The following is a 21,227-nucleotide window of genomic DNA, read 5'->3' on the forward strand; positions in this document are numbered from 1 at the left end:
GCCTGATTCAGAACAAAGCCCGCATGTTTGACACCGCTGATGCAATTTGAGGCTAAAGTGCTCCCTTTCTCTCTCTCCTCTCCGGCTCTCTTTCGATTACAGCCACTGGTACACTTGAGCAGCATCCTTTTACAAGCGTTATCAGGCGTGTCGCCCGGGGGTGTTGTAAGTGTGGTAAAATACAGCATCCGCAGTATCTGTGGCTAAACGTCAACACCTCACTTTGGGCTACTTAAGACTGGAACCCCGTAATGGAATGCACTGCAAAAGAATAATTAGTAATTTAGGGGGGGGAAATGAAAAAAAGAGTAAAAAAATCATCTTTTCGAGTGAAATTATCTTGTTCCACTGGCAAATACTTTAATGAATCCTCTTGCTGTCCCATCACTAAGTTGTTAAACACCCAGAATTATATATAAGTACGTATAAATGTTTTATACACCTTTCAATGTCAGCTGTATGAGAAAAGTACAAAGATGGTCTTTATATTAAGGACAATATTATTCATCTTGTTTTACACAATAAAAATCTTAAAAGAAAAACATGAGAAAAACATACATAAAGCAAGCAAAAAAAAATCTGTTCTCTAGCACAAATTATTTTATTTGTTTATTTATTGATTTAATAGTCAAAATATACCAAATTTAGAAAAGACAGTATTATTTCTCTTACACAAAAACAATGATACAAATATAGTAAACTAATATAAATACAAAAATGATCTGCTATAATAATAATATATCGCTTGCTATTTACTTATTCCTGTATTGATTTTTTTTTCAGTTAATTAATTGATAAGCTCTATTGTTTATATGATTTTAGCAGAATGAGGAGCAAATATCACGACATTTGAACCCAAATGTTCATTAGTTAATTAATTAGCCGTATTGCTCATTTCATTTTTTCAGAAAAAAAGTCAATATGTAGCAAAATTATAAAATTATAACATTATATATATATATATATATATACATATATATATATTATCATTAGGGCAGCATGGCGATGCAGTGGTTAGCGCGTGTGCGGCACAGTTCTGAGGTTGTGGGAACCTCCTGCGTGGGTTCAAATCCAGCTCCCGGCCTTACTGTGCGGAGTTTGTATGTTCTCCCCGTGCTTGCGTGGGTTTCCTCCGAGCACTCCGGTTTCCTCCCACATTCCAAAGACATGCATTTCAGGTGAATTGGCCGGTCCACATTGTCCCTAGGTGTGACTGAGTGAGTGAGTTGTCTGTCCCCGTGTGCCCTGCGATTGGCTGGCAACCAGTTCAGGGTGTCCCCTGCCCACTGCCCGATGATTGCTGGGATGGGCTCCAGCACCCCCGCGACCCTACTGAGGATAAGCGGTGCAGCTAATGAGATGAGATGAGATATTATCATTAGGTGACCAAACCCCGCAATTCCAACCCCTAATGCCAAGCGCCAAGTAGAGCGCCAATGTTGTAAGTGAGGCTCAAACCAGCAACCTCCTAGTCTCGGGGCGGGCGCCCTACCCCCAAGGCCACCGGGCTGGTATCTAAAGTCATAGATTATATATTTTTATAATTCATATAATTATAAATTTTAAAGACAAAGCAGAAAGTCACTAATTTACTATGTAAAACAAGAACAATTTTATTTAATAATAAAGAAGTTATCTGTGCGTAGAAAAATATTTTTAGGGGGGCGGTGTACAAAATAGAAACCATTATGTAAAAAAACAAAACAAAAAAACTTATATCTGAAAACGTAACCACGTTAAATTATGTTAGGAGTACATAAATTATTTTGTTATTTTTATATTATAAATGTAAAATTGTAATTCAATAACTCCAATGAGTATACATTAGGAAAAAAATCCTGTAATGAGCAAACTTCAAGAAAATAAGTATATACAGGCCAAAATTCAGCCTTAAAAATCTGGTTTCCTAATTAATCATTTGCCTAAAGGGACAGTGTGTATTGTTTAGCATCCTAAAAGTAAAAAAAGTCACACATTAAAAATAACATTGATTTAAATAATAAGCAAAAATATTCTAACTATCATACAAATGTTCATTTTTAAAGATTCATAGGCCGAGAAATTTGGATTTATTTTTCATAACCTGCGCCTCACCTTGAGCAACTGGTGGATTGGACTTTGCCCCGGCAAAATAATGTTAAGGAGAAGCAAAACAAGTAGAAGAGAAATGCCCTGCTTGATTGCTTCTTCCTATTCAGTCAGTGGGCGTTTAAGAGGGACTACATCTCATTTTATTGTGATTTTGTTGGTTCTATTTCCTTTTTCTGCCCATAATAATGGATCCCAATAAAGTTAGTCATAAGGCAAAGGAAAAGTGGAAAACTGTGACGACAACGATCGGATCAAAGAAGGAAACTATTGCAAAATATGAAAATGGTGTGTGAGTGCCCGCCATTAAAACACTGCTTGAAGGTACAGTAAATGATTAAAAAATGTTATATTTCTAGCTTTTCTACCAGTATGTTGATCTTGATTATGTACACAATTTAGTAATTATCTTTGTTTTGATACAGTATTTGACTTCATTGTATAAAGTTTTGTTTTTACCACTAGGAGGAACAAAACGATACACAATGTTCCATTTAATGTACCATTGACACAAAATTCTTGCTTACCTAGATGGCCGGAACAAGGAAGTGGTCTCCACTTGAGGAGCGCTGCACATCCCGTCTCCTTCCTCCCTCACGCCCTCGTTCCTCCCCTCCTCCGTCCGCAAGCGCTCCACGTAACCCTTGGTGGGAGGTTTTGGTGGTCCGGCCGGGCCAGTTCGGAGGTCGCAGTAGCTGCATGACGTCTCAGAGGAGTTCGAATTAAAGGCGGGCCGGTGGGCTGGAGAGCAGTTGGCCGAGAGGGAGGCGTTTCCGGGGTGCCCCGGAGGATTTTTGCCGGTAGAAGGGCTGAGTTGAGGGTCGCTGGAGCGCCGTGTGACCGGGGAAGGGGGTACTATGGCCAGCGCCCGCCCACCTGAGTGGGCTCTCTGTCGGGTGACTTTAGAAAGCACAGCAAAGTTTTAATATGTGACAGATTTAAAATACTGTGTATTACACACTATAAGGCGTAAAGGATTATCTGGCGTACCCCCATTAAATAGTCTTTTGTCAAATATTTTCGATATGTTACTGCAATGACTGATTTATATTAGTTCAGTGTTTCCAAAGTGGTGGATCGCAGACCCATTTTCTGTGGTTCGCAGGCGTATGCCCTGGTAAAATAATGCCAAGCTGTAGAAAAATTGTAGGGTCAATTACACAGTAAATGGTGCTAATGCCCTGCTCAATCTCTTCTTCCTGTTCTGTCAATCAGCGCGTTCGTACGGGACCTCACACTTTATGTCATGAGTATTGATTAGTATCACCTGTGCCTGCTCATTTGGCGCCAGCTGCTGCGGGCTGATTGGTTCCCTGTCCCTTTTTAAGGCCATTCCTTTTACTCTCCGGTTGTCAGTCCGTCAGCAAACCTCTGTTGTTACAAGGCAAGCAGTTTGACCCCGACTCCCGCCTGTCCCGTTTTTGCACCCGTTCTGGTCTCCCCGTTTGCCTCTGGCTCCGACCTGTTTTTGATTTCGACCACGTTTGCTCCCCTGTCCCAGCTTACGACCTATTTTTTCTGTCCTTGACACAGGCATCTCCCGCTACGGAAGATCCACGTCCGCATTCGGTTCACAATCCGATTGCATGAGTGGGTTTCTTACCGCGTCCAACGAGCACCGGATCGCGGGCGCTGCACTTCCTCTTTCTATCAATAAACTTGTGGTTAACGCTACGCAAACAACTGGATTCCTGGGTCCTGATTCCGTTCTGGTCGTGACACTTTATAGTCATTTTGTTGGTTTTGTTTTCTATTTTTCCCATGAAAATGGGTGCCAAGAAAGTGAGTGTAATAGAAAGGAAAATTGGAAAACAGTGACAACGATCAAGCTGAGAAAGGAAATGATAAATAGGAAAATATATCACACGTGTATGCCATTAAAGCACTGCTTGAAGGTTCAATAAACGGTTTGAAAAGGTTATATTTCTAGCTTTTTTAATGATCTGTATGATTCAGTAATTATTGTTGTTTAGGTACATGTTTTATTAAAATTTTGGGTGCGGACTTCTTTTAGTATGTGGCTATTTTAAAGCAGTTTTAGGGGGTCGCTTATATGCAATGTAGGCTTATATGCGAGTGTACATATTCTGTCAATGTTATTTCAAGTTTTTTTGGTTTTGATGGTCATTTTGTTTTTTGAATACAGTTAATATATTCTACTATCTCTGCTTTAAACTACACAATCCTTAGATTTGATACACTTAAGAAGTGGATATTTTTCCTTGACATGTGTCACAGATTCTCATTAGTGGGGAATAGTGGGTCCTCAAATCAGACCAGTTGACAACCACTGTATTCGTGCAATGATTAATCAGTCAAAAAGTGTTGCTGATAAAAACCACAAAACACCGTCTGCAACAGGATTCGAGCCTGGGTTACGCCGGTGAAAGCACCGATACTTTAACACTAGAGCAGCAGTGGTAAGGATGACATTTAAAAAGGCATTAGAGCTCATCTCATTATTACACTATTTTTACTCTCAAACAATGATTTGCATTTTGTTCTGTATTCAGATACTGTAAGTTAAATAGACTCTTGACTTTACCATTGCGTTAATAATGTTGCGGTTCAAGCTGTATGCGTACGTAGAAAAGCCTTTATAGTATTTTGCTAAAAGACTTTTGTTTCTTTCGTAACATTAATAAGATAAGCTCTAATGCCTTTTCACCTACTTTGCACACTTTTTATCCTAAACCTGATATAGTTCTGTTATATATGCTTACTTTTTTTTAATTTATATTTTGTGACTTATTTATTACATGTTATTTCACCAGCACCTTGTTGTGCACTGGTGGTTTAGTGGTAAAATGTCACAGCTTTCCCTGCCACAGCCCAGGTTCTAACCCTGTTTAATACGCCGTATAATGGGCTTGGATTATCAATTAAGCAATCATTGCTCATTTATGGCAGTACACTGTATATTTGTAAGGTACCGCTGCGTTTTGTGAAAATACTTTATTGTGTCCTTTTGTTAATTAATGATTGATGTTGCTTTTTTGTGCTGTACTGAAATAAAAAGCCACAAATAAACCTCCTGTAGTCACCCAAACCAAGAATTACTCTTTGCATTTCCAATTATCCATTGTATTCTGCGGTATACAAGGTGCACTGGATTATAAGGCGTACTTTTACATTTCTGGCCAATTTGGGGTTGTAGGTGCGCCTTATAGTCTGGAAAATACAGTACATGGAATTTTTTCACCAGTTTTGCTTTGATGCTGGCTTACTTGCGCAATAAGCAGGAGACATAGGCGACTCCCCGACGGGTGAAAGGGGGCATCGGTACTCTTGAATCTGGTCCATACTCATGGCGCAGTTCCTCATGGCATCCTTGTGGTGATGGATGGTGGAGGGACTGCAAACACGATCGTAAATTGTTACAATCCTCACTTTGATTAAGATGTGGCAAGAGGTGGTGTCACATGACAGGAAGGGGTGTGGGTAGAGGTACTTAGTGGGTGACATAATATGCATTTTAAAGGGCGTGACCTAAGAGGAGTGTTTTATGTTCCATTCAAGTAAGGTGAGTTATTATGTTATGTCTATTTATTTGTCTTTGTTGTACATTAAGAAATTTTAGTCATTTGCTTGATCAGTGATGCAAAACACAGGAGTAAAGAAATATATGAAAGTATAAAAATGTATAGTTCCGTTATACACCAAAAATGAGGTAACAAAAAACGCTATGATTGTCATCATATTCATTGCTCCTGGTGTGTCCTCTATTGGCCACCAGGAGGCAACTTACCCTTTGCTGGCTTTGCATAACGTAGGTGTATCATTTTTCGGTATAAATGCACGAATTCTACTGTAAACATTGTAGACATTTACATTGTTAACATCCATTGCATGTCTACATGTGTTGCTCTAAGGCAGAAGTGGGGAAACTATTGTTCTTTTTTAGGTAAAAAAGAAAAAAACATGTTATGCACAAAAAATTGTCTAATTAATATTATCTATCTGACATTGTGTTATGTGGTGCTGATCGAAATCACAATCCATTTTGTGCGGATGAAGTGAAGGAACAACAGGGCTGGTGCAGGTGCACTAGTTCTATATGAGAGGCTATTTTGAGAAGTAAATCCTACTTGCTTCGAATATTACATCAAACTCTCACACATACTACTATACTCACACACACAACCATACTCTGTCACAACACTCTTATAATCTCTCACACATATTACAATAGTCTCACACATATTACTATACTCTCATACACACACATCTATACTCTCCCTTCCACATATTACTATACTATTACACACATATATACTACTATGCTGTCTTGCAAATAGTACTTTGATCTCTCACAAACATTCTACTATGATCTCTCGCATATATTAAGATACTCTCTCGCACACATTTCTATACTGGGTATAACTCCGGTTTGAGGTCAAATTGTAAAACATATACTTTACACACAATCAGTGTGCATCGCCATGGTTACTACAAATACTCAAAGTAAAACAACACCAAGGGGAGGTGATCAGTACCCTAGGTGTGAAAAAACCCTATAGTAAAAACGTTTTAATGGTGTGTGTGAGAGTATAATAGCGCGTGAGAGTCTATACTAGTGTGTGTGTGGGAGTATTCTAGTGTGTATGAGAATATAAAATAGTGCGTGAGAGTATAGTAGCTGTGGGAAGATACAGAATGTGTGTAAGAGCATGATATTATGTGTGAAAAAAGCATAGTAGTTTGTGAATGCGAGTATGGAAGTATGTGTGTGAAAGCATCAGTGTGTGTATAAGAGCATAGTTGCATGAGTGAGAGCATAATTGCGTGAGTTTGAGAGAATAAGAATACGTGTGAGAGAGTATAGTAGTGTGTCAGAGAGAATAGTATTGTTTTTGCCTGGGTATGACTATGTCTGTATGCGAGCAAGGTTGTGCATGTGTGAAAATATGGTGTTAAATTTGAGAGCAAGTATAATTTACTACTCAAACGGTCTCTCATATTTCTACACACTTGTGTCTCACACACACGTATGATACACAGACCAGCTGCATTTGGGCGCAGGTTGCGGCTGAGCTTCCAGTAGTACCGCCGCTGTCTCGACTGGGCTGGGGCTGTCTGAGTCACTGATTGCGTGTATGACAAAAAGCAATAAAACAACATGATGTACAAGAAAGAGTGAAGAAATGTCAACCGAGAGTTTTGATGTAGCAAAGTAAGCATTTGGGTCTAGGAGTTTATGCGAGAGTTCTGTTCCTATGGATTTACCATGAAAACGGCTATAAGAAATGAAATGAAACAAGCTATAAGAAATACTTTGATTTCTGGACTATTGACCCCTTTCTGTGTTTGTATACAAGTATGATGTAGCCAATCTGCGCGAGCATAATTGAGGCTGAACGTAGAATTCATGTCAGTTTATACCAGCCAATTATTGGCAGACAAAGATCGTGGATCGTAGATAGTAACAATTCAAAAAAGCACAAAGCAGTGCGACTTTTAATGATCAAAGTTAAGAAAATAAAAACAGACAATAGCTGGGCACTATGCAACTCAACATAAAAATCTTCAGTCTCTTTATACAAAGTTCTACTGCTACTCCCCTTGATTTGAGTCAACAATACACATCTGATCTGATCTTGTGATGACATAGGCTGGAAAGGGTCCTGTGGAAACATCTTAGCCATCTCCTCACCGCGCGTTCACCCTGCCCTAAAGAATGTGTTCCACTTCCAGCTGCCCCTTTTTTTACCCCTGAAACTTTGACTTTTTACACTGCATGCTCCCAGACCCCTAGAGACTGTCCACCTACCAGGGTCTCATAAAATTCTATGGGAAAAACAGATAATGAGAGATGGTGGTTGGGACTCACCTGTGAGGCATCAACTTCTCCGTGGTGAGCCCGTCCATCATGGTGACGCTCCGCCTCTTGATGTACGCCCCCCTCTGATTGGACGGCGAGTAAGCGCAGCCGTGTTTGCCTGCAGAGTGGGCGAATGTGGCCTCCAGGTAGCGCAGCGGCAATGTCCGGCTCACGGGACAGTAAATGTGAACGCCGCTGGCCTGCGAGATGACTTTGCGCTGGCTGGCGTAGTAGCGCACCAGATCCTGAACCGAGTCGAAGCTCTCAGACTCTAACACGTACTGCACCTAAAATGGATAATGCAGGAGAGCTGAGTGCTTACGATAACGTACGCTTTATGATTAGGCAGACAGTAAGTACCTTGGTGTCGCTGGACTTGACCAGGACTTTGCTGATCTTGAAATGCAAAACCTCATTGTCCCACCGACAGGTGAGCACGTAGTCGCTTGCATTGACCAGGGAGTCGCGCACCAAGAAGTCTCCGTGAGTCTGCACCAGGGTCTCTGATACCTGCATGCAGACAACGGAGATACAGAAACATTTTTTTCCCTCATGTTTTAAGCAAGAGGTCTACAGCCCGCCTCCACGTTAAGGTGGTCCAGCCACCTTAACTACACCAGAGAACATAGCACATAGTTTTTTTTACCTAAAAGAGAACTCAAATTCTTGGTGCACATTTTTGGTTGTCAAATCAGTGACTGTGAAAGAGACAAACTCTTACCACTGGACTACCAGTGATATAGATTACATATGAAAAGGCATCACATTTTATCTCTTATGAAATACTCGAAGGTTGAGAAATTTGTATTTGTTTTACATAACATGAGCCTCACTGAGAGGGTGCTGACATAATTGTCTGGCATCCTGTTGCCCCAGGTACCTCCAAAAACCAAAAACCCTGTGATAGGCTGAGCAAAAAAATGAGAATGAAATTGTGTGGTTTGGTCACTTTGAGTCTATAGTTTGTATTCTTCATTGTGCTTTGCAGCAGCTCTTTTTAATTCGAACATTTTGAAAATTAAGTAAAACACTAAATCATATTTAAATGAAAATAAAATAATAATAATGAAATACTGTATGAACATAATACTCGAAAATGAGCACATTAAAAAAATATTGCAAGCAGTCATCTACTTAGCTTAACAGTGAGCTAGCTAGCTTGCAGCATTGCACTTTGAAATGTTCATTTAAAATACCTGAAAAACATAAAATATAATTAGAAAATAATAAACAATGATATTTGACCAAATAACAATACATTACTTAAAATGAGGTAAATCAACTACCAAGAAAACATTTTTAATATGTAGCAACTTGGCTACTTAATATTCACCAAGGTGGCATTTCAAGTATATAGAACACCAAAATGATCGTAATTCCAGTTGTTTGACTTTTAATCCACATTGTGTCTCGGAGTATATAATTAAATGAAATAAAAACATAACATGGCCTCCACTAATCTAAGTCATACTTTTTCACACCACTCATCAATACGAAACAGTTTTGCATAAAAACACTGGTCTACTAGTGGTCCCAAGAGCCAAAAAGAAATCCGTAGGTTTGAGAAAATTCTCAATTCGGGCTGTGGAATGATCTGCCATTTTAGATTTGATCTGCAACCTCTGTGGAGATGTTTAAATCTAGGCTCAAAACACACTTATATTCAATAGTTTATTAATTGAGTTGACCTCATTAAGATATTACATATATTTCATGTTAATGATGTCTGTGTAATGTCTATTGATACCCTTGCAACATCCATTGCAGCTCGGCCATCCAGGAAGCGGTATTACCTTAAGGTTTCTTCATTTTCCTCATGCTAAGGTTTTTGAGTTTTTCCTTGCCCTCATGTAGGTTTAAGATCAGGGGACGGTGTGATGGTAGACAGTACAGCCCTTTTAAAATTCTTGTGATTAAGGGCTAAAGAAATAAATATGACTTGACAGTTATACTGTGGGGATTTAGTCTATCAGGATTAATTACACAACTGCCTGAGGACATTTTTTGTCGCAAAACAATTTTTTTTTAAAAGCTGACAAAACGCATCTGGTGAGCTGTTGAAGCTGACAGAGTCAAACAGCTAGCCAGCAGTGACTGCTGACTGAGAAAAGCTGTTTTCCTCGGTCGAAGAACTGCATTGTGTTCAAGACTATTGTATTAAAAGTGCTTTGTTTTGAGTATTACAAAGGAGACGCAATCCATGAAATTCTTTTTTTTTAATCACAAAGGGGAAGCAGTCCATGCACTATGACTAACAGTGTACAGGATTTCTTAAAAAAAAATCTTTTTTTTAAATAAGAGAAATAGATGAATGACATGGCTAAGATGTGTACGCACAGAATATCACCAGCAGGCGGCAGTAAACCATAGATAAAATGCATACCTCAATGCCTCACCACCGCAACATTGAGTTAATAAAAGAAAACTAAAAACAATCTTACAGGATTAAAAAAGAATATGTTATGTTAACAAATTAAATGGTTTAAGTGTTGCCTAAGATTATGGGTTGAAAACAAAACTCAAACTCTTGTGTGGAGTATGTAAATGTTCATGCACTCTTTCAGGGCACGCCAGTTCATTCTTCATTCAAAACTGGGCAACGAGGGTCTGTCTGTTCATGTTATCGACAAACACATTATTTTACACAAAAAAGAACAACACATTAGTTTTGAATGACATTTTAAATATTAATTTTTGCATTATACTATATAGTATTTTCCGAACTACAAGGCACATCTAAAAAACTATATTTTTCTAGAAATGTGCAGGTGCACCAGGGTGAATTATAGGCCTTAAAGTATGGTAACTAAAATCTCAAATTCATAATTACATTGAAATGCTCCTTATAAGTTTAAAGTTGTGTGGACACTCAATATAAGGAGAGAAGATGTCAATGGATTTTGAACTGAGAAAGGGAGATCATGACTAACAAAAACCCTCACAATAACTAATTCCAAATCTATTCTGAAAGCCTTGTTTTTATTACTGTATTTTCTGCACTATTAGGCGCACCAGGTTGTACGGCACCCCCCCAAAATTTGTCTTTTGTCATATATTTTCCATACATAAGGGCCACCGGACTATAAGGCGCTACAGTGGGAATGTCAACAAAACAGTCGGATAGGTCAGTCAAACCCCTTAATATTTTATATATATTTTTTTAATTTTACAATATGTTAAATATTACAATATGTTTATTTCTTGTGCATTAATCAAAATAAAAAATGAAAAGAAGTGAATTTGCAAGTAATTTATTTAAACATGTGCAAAATAATCTCTGACTTGTATTTTTTTGCTCAATTAAAGGATTGTTTTTTTTACCCTGATTTTTTGTGAAAAAAGTTAAATAAGCTAAATTGTTTTTCCTTATGTACAAGAAAGAAAGTGGCAAAATAAGAAAAATAATACTTAAAGGGATCCAATTTAATATTTGACCACTGAATATTGCCAAACTGGAAACGAGTGTTACAAAGCACAAGCAAGAACACAAACTCTGACCAAACTGCACCATTTTTATTCTTGTTTTTTTACCCAGCTTTCCTCAAGGTTTTTGGTTTTTGGGGGTACATCTAGCAGCAAAATAGCAGACAATCATGTTAGCTTCCTCTAGGTAAGCCTCATGTTACGGAAAGTTCTTCCCTTTACAATTGACCACTGGGAAACTCTACTCTAATTTTTTTGCATTGCCCATAATAAATATCCATAATTGATACGTTATCATTGCACTAATACATATTTCATAGTGCCCTGTTTGGGTGTGGCATGCACCAGAAATGCAATAGCAAAGCTAAGCCACGAGAGCATTGTCAGTGTCATTTGAAGCAGACTTGTTGAGAAACATGGCAATCATTTCAAGCATTTACAATTACTTCATCCAAAATGCAAACACTTTTAAATCTTTAAAAATAAAATATTTAAATTCAAGCATTTTCAAGGATTTAAAGCAAACGTGCGAACACAGTAAAAAGATGGGACCATGTGAGGCAGTTTATGATGGTCAAGACAAGTTTTATGGTACTATATTAACGTATACAGAGCTGAACTAAATGGAAGGAGACAAAGAGGAAGGCCGCAATTGACGTGGATGGATGGTGTTAGGAGTGCACTGCAGGAATGAGGTCTAAATATAGTGGAAGCTAGAGCTCTTGTTGGTGGTAGGAATGAGTGGAGAGGTGTTGTAAAAGGGTAGTGGGATGTTTAGACGCGTTCTAAGGGATGGGCAGGGCACCCGTATGATGCGGCAGGGGTAAACCAGTGAAAGCTGTCGGGCCCTGCTCTTACACAGAAGAGTGTGTTGTGTCACCCTGACTTGAGTGACTCGGCCGCTTTCTCGTGTCCCGTTTCATCTGGAGGGACGAAAGCATGACCGACTTGGGTGACGAGGTGCTTAACTTGTTTAGGTGTTGGCATTTGGGTTGGCCATGGTCCAAAAATGTTTGTGTGCGTTTTTTGCAATATTTTTCCCTATTTTTTTTCTTTGTTTTTGTATGTGTTTGTCTTGCTATTGTTTACCCCTCTCGAGGGATATGAGCAGGGTAGAGATAGATAGCTATATATCTATCTTTATCTCGCTAGCTAGTAAGCTAGCTATATATCTATCTTGCTCTATCTACCTAGCTAGCTAGATATTCACGTATATGTGCCATAATTGAAATATCGCTGACCACAATCACAACATTTTAGATATGATTCCTAAACGTGCCGTTAGGTAAATTTGATGTTGCTTTTTGGTTCATAATTTACGTTGTGGAAAATCGATTTTAACCATGGCCGCACGTATTCAACAACGCTGGTCCCTTACAATGTTTAGTATGAGCTGAGAAAAGGTTACGCAAATTTGATTCCAATCGAATAAATCGAAAATTTTTTTTTTTACACACGAGTGCGCGTTATACACAAATAAATACATACAACTACATTTAGTTTTATATCGTTTGGTGCCATGTTTGTGTCTGTGGTAAACAGAGATGTTTACAGTGGGATAGTCCTATGAATAATTTATGATATTCAAAATAGAAGAAAAGAAAACCTTCAGACAGCATAATTGAGAGTGTCCGAGGACGACACCATCGCTTTCGTGTGAGAGCACACGTTGATGTTCGGGGGAAACTGAATATTTTTCCAAAATGATACCTCGTTAGAATGCGCATTCATCAAGAATTCCAAATCAGTGGTGGACATGACCTGGAATATAAATATCAACTCGGATGCCAAGGCCTACAGTCCCTCCCTTGCCCAACCCACTGGTGTGTGCATTCATGTGGTTGATGCGCGTTTGTGGCCATCTGCAAACCCCGAACGCATATCTGGAACCCAGCTGTCTGCTTGGTGCGATGAAAGTCATTAATCCGTGTCATAAAGTGTTTGCGCTGGCAAAAAGCTGCTGAAGTGAGCGCTTAAATAGAACGGCCGCTCGAAGATACGTCAAGACACACTTTTGTCCTGTTTAATTACCTGCGCCTCGGCGCGAGTTCGTTGTCTGAGCTCAACTTTCGGACTCCTTTTTCATGAAATGTACAGTGTTTGTCACGAGACCGGACCGGATCGAAGGCAGGAGGCAGGAAGGATGAACTCAATCGCGTAACGACCAGTTACTTATATTTAGCAAAATAAAAGTTGTCCAACACTCAGGGACAAAACAAAACAAAAACAGGCTTACAGGCAAACAGGAACTCAGACTAGGAATACTCACAAAACAGGCTTTTACTCAGATTGGGAAAACACAGGTTTCCTCAAGCCAAACAGAACAGATTAATGCAGAACAGAAAACGCAATGAACCAGCCACCGGCAATCCCAAAAACCCGCCTTTAAGAAGCACACAAGCAAATTAGACGATCTGCTACAGCCGGTGCCCAGGGGGCGGGGCCAGCCGGTCGCCACGGCGACCATGCTGGACATGACAGTGTTACCTCTCTAGACAAGCACCTCTAAACAAAATCAATTCGATATGCAAGTTCTATTTGGAACAAATATCTTGCTCTTATACAAAGAGAAATCCAAATCACGGGCAATCCCAAAACCTACCACTGGCAAACGCTCGCCACTCACAGAGGTGTGTGGTACATTTACTCTGTTACCTTTACTTGGGTACGTTTCGGGAAAATTTGTACTTCTAGTAGTATTTGTAAATCCCAATAGTTTTACTTGAGTAAATTTGTGAAGAAAAATAACAGTACTTTTACTCAGCTACATTAGGCAACGTTGAAGTCGTTACTTCATTACTTAATATATCCCCTCCACCCAAGTAAGCGTCCGTCTGTCTCCGCTCTACCATGTTTAACCAATCAAACATGGCAGTCCTGTCACATGGCCATATTTAACTTAACTTTGTTTACGGATGAAACAGATGGAAAATGTTGCTTAGCAATACCGACTATGAAAACACAGAAGAGGAGGAGCCTGGCCGCACATCTCCTTTGTTCGAGTTCATGGGCTAGCTTGTTGTTCTGCTTGCAGAGCCTGTTAAGATACATATTGGGGCTTTAAATGTGCCTAATTTATTTATTTAATTTATAATATTTTTATTTTAGGCAGCACGGCGGCGCAGTGGTTAGCGCATGTGCGGCACAGTTCATGTCATGGGAACCTCCTGCGTGGGTTCAAATCACGCTCCAGACTTCCTGTGCGGAGTTTGTATGTTCTCCCCGTGCTTGCGTGGGTTTCCTCCGGGCACTCCGGTTTCCTCCCACATTCCAAAAACATGCATTTCAGGTGAATTGGCCGGTCCAAATTGTCCCTAAGTGTGAATGAGCGAGTGAGTTGTCTGTCCCCGTGTGCCCTGCGATTGGCTGGCAACCAGTTCAGGGTGTCCCCTGCCCACTGCCCGATGATTGCTGGGATGGGCTCCAGCACCCCCGCGACCCTACTGAGGATAAGCGGTGCAGCTGATGAGATGAGATGAGATTTTTATTTTATTGTTTATTAAAGCACTTGAATTTATGTTGATTATTACAATCTTCTTTTAAATGAAATTTATTTTTTGCTGATTGGATGGACTATGCTATGATCTGATTTTTTTGAGGTTTTTTTTTTAAATATATATTTACTTTTGCTACCAATGTAAATTTTGTAACAAATGTAAATATTGACATTTTAGGCTCTGGATGGGCTCAAGCTTAAAATCTTACCTCTAAGCTATGGTGATACAGTGACTTCTCAATTCCAGGGATAGTTTTATCTACATTAGGAAAAAGACTGATTCCAATCAGATTACAAAAATTGGGATGATGTCACTCGAAGCTTAACATCTTGACACATCTGTTTCACCTAACATCTGTCAAATAGCATTAGATCAGTAGCGCTTAGAATTGAGAACAGCTTAACTTTATGGAGCTACAGCGATTGTGAGTACAATGTCATGCACTACAAATAAAACAAATATTCAAGGTTAAGGGTGGCATCATAGACTACGCTGCACTTTGGGGCTGCAGTAGCTCAGGCGGTAAAGAGCTCGTCTTGGGATTAAGAGGTCGCAGGTTCGATTCCTCTGTGTTATATGTCGAAGGGTCCTGCTATCGTTTATTTAGTGTGTGTAAAAAGGGAAAGTGGCCAAGGGTTTTGGCGCCCGCCCCGAGACTGGGAGGTTGTGGTTCAAGCCTCGGCCGAGTCATACCTAAGACTTAAACATTGGTACCCGTTGCCTCCCTGCTTGGCGTTCAGCATTAGGGGTTGGAATTGGGGGGTTTGGTCACCTAATGACTCCCCTCAGTTGGGCTGAGCGAGGGGGCTGGGAATCCCCTTCTCTGTATCAATCTCCCAAAAAGAGTCAGAAATGACTCTAGCCACCTCCCTCTAGGGGGATATGGCTGCGGTATATATATATAATAAAAAGGGAAAGTGTAAAGCAAATTGTAAAGCGCTTTGAGAGCTCTTCATTGACTTGAAAAGCGCTGTATAAATGCAGACCATTTACACTCGAATTTATTGTCATTGTAAAATGTGAAAGCACAAGGAAATTAAATACGTAGTGCCATTCTCATCGTGCAAGATAGTTTACAACAAGACAAAATACCACAGTGAAACAAAATAAGGTAATAGCATAAAAATGCATAAAGTCAAGTTAAATACAAAAGATGGCTTGTGGGCCACAAACGGCAGCCATTATTTTGTAACACGGAGCAAGTATTTTTATGATAAACAGTCCTTTCATTTGATTACGCGGTTATTCCTCTGAAATTGGTGTTTATCGAATTGTAAACTTTGAATACATATATTCAATCTGACAAATTTGAAATGCATTTATCAAATTGCATGTATGATCTGATTAATTGAAATATGATCAAATGAAAAATACGCAATTAAATGTAAAATCTAAAAAAAAAAAAATCTGCATCAATTTGAATTATAATGTCAATTCCTAATTACACTTTAAAATAAATGAGATACTGTAGACATACTGTAGAAATTTTTATTTTTATTATTCGATTATAAGAAAAATGTGATATTGAGTTTAATAGTATTTTTTTACTGTGTTTTTAAATGGTCCTTTATTCAATCCAAGAAAACCAATTCTTAAATGCTATATTTAGGTATTCCTTTCGTACTACAATAAAATGAATTGGAAAGATTTGTATTTTTTTCTTATTTTACACAGTTTTACCCTTTGTCTTTCTAAAAATCAATAATAATTAATAATTCAACCCATTTGTTTTTTAACTTAGTAACAAAAATTCTTGATTGGAACAAATTTCCAACAATTGTTTTAATTCATTTTTTTTAAACTAAATTAAGCTCAAATCCAGCGCTATTTAAAAAAATAATTAAAATAAAATCAAATAAAAGAAATTGTCTTTCATTTTTAATGACCTTTAATGTTTTTATTTCCTATTTTCCCTTATTTGAATTTGCTTTTAAAAATATGTTGCCTGTTTTTAATTAAAGAAAATGTTTTAAACCAAATTATTTGACATCTTCCCTATTTATATTTTTATGAAGCCTCTGTAATAACCTGAGGCATCATATACGGACCTTAAGAGCACAGGCTTGTGCGTTCCTGCATTGGGAAATGAAAGAACAAACTTTATTTATTCATGGTGCAGCTCTTAATAGCATTAGTGATATGTACGCATTATGCACTCTAAATGGCTTTTTCTGACGTTTTATTTCTTCTCGTTTCAAAGCAACACAATGCAACTAACCCTGCCACACAGTTTTGAAATTCTGGGTTAGAATCTATTCTGTAAATAAAAATATAAGTGTGCATACATGCTAAGACTAAAAATGAACATTTGCTCCATGTACCTCTCGGGGTATGTGTCCGTGGTACCAGCCATGGCTCCTGATGTCAGCAGGACTCAGTTTAAGTTCCTCCTCCAGCTCCTTTCGCAGCTTCTCGGGAGGGGATTCCAGCAGGTACTTGTCTTTGGAAAACTGAACAACACAGAATGAAAAATAAAATTAAAAAAATAACAAACTAACTGACTACTATGGACAAGTATAACAGTAGTGTTGCGTTGGTTGAATAGTCAAGTCATGTCATGTTTATTTGTATAGCCCTTGATCACAAAGAGTCTCAAAGGGTTGCACAGACCACAGATTATTGCAAACTACAGACTATTGTGACACCATCCCCTGAGCTAAAACCTACATGAGGTCAAATAATACACAGATATTGTCAACATAAAATATAGGTTATTCATATGCTATAGAATAGAAGTGTGTTTTAAGCTTAGATTTAAACATTTCCACAGAGGTCGCAGATCAAATCTCAGGGGGTAGAGCATTCCACAGCACCGGGGCCCGAATGGAGAACGCTCTGGAACCTGCAGATCTATTCTTGGCTCTTGGGATCACTAGTAGACCAGAATTTTCAGAGCGAAGGCTCCGGACCGAGAACATAGGGGGGAATTAAATCTGAAAGATATGAGGGAGCAAGTCCATGCATGATTTTGTATAATCCCAACAGAACCTTAAAATCACATCTTAAGCGAACACGGAGCCAATGCAGGTTAGCTAAAACAGGGATAATGTGATCAAACTTGTCTTAGTTAAATGCCTCGCTGTAGCATTTTGTACCAGCTGAAGGCTCTTGATTTTGGACTTCACCGGAGACCGGAGAGTAGTGCATTACAGTAATCGAGACGGGAGGTAACAAACGCATGAATTACAGGGAGTGCAGAATTATTAGGCAAATGAGTATTTTGACCACATCATCCTCTTTATGCATGTTGTCTTACTCCAAGCTGTATAGGCTCGAAAGCCTACTACCAATTAAGCATATCAGGTGATGTGCATCTCTGTAATGAGAAGGGGTGTGGTCTAATGACATCAACACCCTATATCAGGTGTGCATAATTATTAGGCAACTTCCTTTCCTTTGGCAAAATGGGTCAGAAGAGGGACTTGACAGGCTCTGAAAAGTCAAAAATAGTGAGATATCTTGCAGAGGGATGCAGCACTCTTTAAATTGCCAAGCTTCTGAAGCGTGATCATCGAACAATCAAGCGTTACATTCAAAATAGTCAACAGGGTCGCAAGAAGCGTGTAGAAAAACCAAGGCGCAAAATAACTCCCCGTGAACTGAGAAAAGTCAAGCGTACAACTGCCAAGATGCCACTTGCCACCAGTTTTGCCATATTTCAGAGCTGCAACATCACTGGAGTGCCCAAAAGCACAAGGTGTGCAATACTCAGAGACATGGCCAAGGTAAGAAAGGCTGAAAAACAACCACCACTGAACAAGACACACAAGCTGAAACGTCAAGACTGGGCCAAGAAAAATCTCAAGACGGATTTTTCTAAGGTTTTATGGAGTGATGAAATGAGAGTGAGTCTTGATGGGCCCGTGGCTGGATCGGTAAACGGCAGAGAGCTCCAGTCCGCCTCAGACGCCAGCAAGGTGGAGGTGGGGTACTGGTATGGGCTGGTATCATCAAAGATGAGCTTGTGGGGCCTTTTCGGGTTGAGGATGGACTCAAGCTCAACTCCCAGTCCTACTGCCAGTTTCTGGAAGACACCTTCTTCAAGCAGTGGTACAGGAAGAAGTCCGCATCCTTCAAGAAAAATATGATTTTCATGCAGGACAACGCTCCATCACACGCATCCAAGTACTCCAGAGCGTGGCTGGCAAGAAAGGGTCTAAAAGAAGAAAAACTAATGACATGGCCTCCTTGTTCACCTGATCTGAACCCCATAGAGAACCTGTGGTACCTCATCAAATGTGAGATTTACAAGGAGGGAAAACAGTACACCTCTCTGAACAGTGTCTGGGAGGCTGTGGTCGCTGCTGCACGCAATGTTGATCGTGAACAGATCAAAGCACTGACAGAATCCATGGATGGCAGGCTTTTGAGTGTCCTTGCAAAGAAAGGTGGCTATATTGGTCACTGATTTGTTTTTGTTTTGTTTTTGAATGTCAGAAATGTATATTTGTGAATGTTGAGCTGTTATATTGGTTTCCCTGATGAAAATAAATAATTGAAATGGGTATACATTTGTTTTTTGTTAAGTTGCCTAATAATTATGCACAGTAATAGTCACCTGCACACACATATATCCTCCTAAAATAGCTAAAACTAAAAAAGCCCCACTCCAACTTCCAAAATATTCAGCTTTGATATTAATGAGACTTTTGGGTTCATTAAGAACATGGTTGTTGTTCAATAATAAAATTAATCCTCAAAAACACAACTTGCCTAATAATTCTGCACTCCCTGTATAATCTCCGCAACCGACAATATTACAATATTCTAATCTCTGAGACAGTCCTGTATATACGACTGGGACAGCATAGGGCGAATTTTAGCAGTGTTTCTAAGATGGAAAAATGCTGTTCTAGTAATATTCTTAACGTGTGTTTGAAAGGACAGATCGGGGTCAAATATGACACCTAACTTTTTGACTGAGTCACTCTGGGTGATATTACATTTGTCTATATTCAGAACAGTTTTTGAGAACAAGTCATGGCATTTAGATGGACCAATAACTAACATTTCAGTCTTTTCAGAGTTAAGGCGCAAGAAGTTGAGTGACATCCATTCTATTATCTCAGCGAGGCTGGCCTTCGAATTTCCACAGTTTAGAGTGGCTGATTCCTCCATCGAAAGATATAATTGAGTGGAAACTGATATTATACTTGCAAATAATATCACCTAATGGAAGCATGTGAATGCTGAAAAGAAGGGGGCCAAGTACTGAACCCTGCGGGTAGAACTATCTAGAATAATCTGTTGCCTCGTTAACGATGCTACAGTGTCGAAAAGGATTTTGGGTTTATTCTTTGGTGCTGCAATCACCTTCGAAAAATAGGCTGATTTTGCAGAGGCAATGGCTGCTCTATACTTTAACAAGCTGTCACACCAGGTTTGACAGAAAACCTAACCACTAAGGTCGTAGGGGCACCATTTACTGTGGTGTGTCTTGGGCAAATACAGCCTGGTGGCGGCCATCCCCCTCCAGGCCAACACTCAAAATTTGGAGCGAAGACATAAATGGATTTTGAGCTTGCAGATAGAACAGGAGAGGACTGTACAAAAACTTTCAAAAATTACATGTTCTAAAGGTCCTCCCCCATGACTTTCATTATTTATCAAATATCCTAGTTTACACAAAGCAGATCACCCCTAAAGGGTGTGGAAACAATGAACAGGATCATAAACAGTGCATAACGGTTTAAAAAAAAACAACAGTGAGCAATCAGTCAAAATACGGAGCAACATTGGCTTCCGGTGCAATCTCGCTTGAAGGTGTTGAATAGTAAAACAAAAGAATAACATTTTTCTTACAAGCAAGCAGATTAAACTTATCAGACATCTTGAGCCATGAATGGCAGTAAATTAGTTAATGCCAACAACATCTTCAGGTTAATTTGCTTTACAGGTAAATATTCCAAGGATGACAAGGGATTATTTTTCATGAGGATCCAAGACCATTAGAGATTACTTTTGGAAGAAAAAAAAAACGGTAAATGGTGTTCTCAAATGCAAACTGTATTCACAAAGATATGCTACCATTTAAGAGTAAAGGAAATCATTTAACGTATGTTCACATTTGTTTTCATTCCACTTGCTTACAATAAAGAATGTAGTACTGTTTTTATTGTTAGACACCTGCAAGTAGATTGTTAAAGATGTCAGAGTTTTGCATTATTTTGGCTAATATTGCGCACTGTTCGTTATTTAGGCTCACTGTTCGTTATTTTGACTATCATGTTGCTTTTCTTTGATTCCACACTCTTTAGAGCTGCATTTTGTAACCTAGGAATTGTCATAAAAATAAAAATAAATTTGGAACATAATAATAATAATAATAATTTCCTTGTATTGTCATTCTGTGTAACAATGTACACAGAACGAAATGTCGATTGCACCTGACCCGTTGT

The 21,227-nt window shown here is 39.0% G+C and overlaps 1 protein-coding gene across 4 annotated transcripts in view; it reads right to left on the reverse strand.

Moving 5' to 3' along the window:
• sh2d3ca (SH2 domain containing 3Ca) overlaps nucleotides 1–21,227 on the reverse strand; it is a 73,417-nt gene that overhangs the window by 8,864 nt on the left and 43,326 nt on the right. For 3 of the 4 annotated variants that reach the window (XM_088355885.1, XM_088355883.1, XM_088355886.1), the window contains 5 exons: nucleotides 17,151–17,279; nucleotides 8,270–8,419; nucleotides 7,919–8,196; nucleotides 5,316–5,443; nucleotides 2,616–2,988 (listed from right to left, as the gene is read on the reverse strand). In XM_088355885.1, the coding sequence (XP_088212011.1) occupies nucleotides 2,616–2,988; nucleotides 5,316–5,443; nucleotides 7,919–8,196; nucleotides 8,270–8,419; nucleotides 17,151–17,279 (1,058 nt within the window). Of the gene's footprint in view, nucleotides 1–2,615; nucleotides 2,989–5,315; nucleotides 5,444–7,091; nucleotides 7,173–7,918; nucleotides 8,197–8,269; nucleotides 8,420–17,150; nucleotides 17,280–21,227 lie in introns of all 4 variants that reach the window. The other variant, XM_088355887.1, reaches the window with a different exon arrangement.

Source organism: Urocampus carinirostris, chromosome 16 (assembly GCF_059441175.1).
Source record: "Urocampus carinirostris isolate Australia breed hairy pipefish chromosome 16, RoL_Ucar_1.0, whole genome shotgun sequence".
Taxonomy (NCBI): domain Eukaryota; kingdom Metazoa; phylum Chordata; class Actinopteri; order Syngnathiformes; family Syngnathidae; genus Urocampus; species Urocampus carinirostris.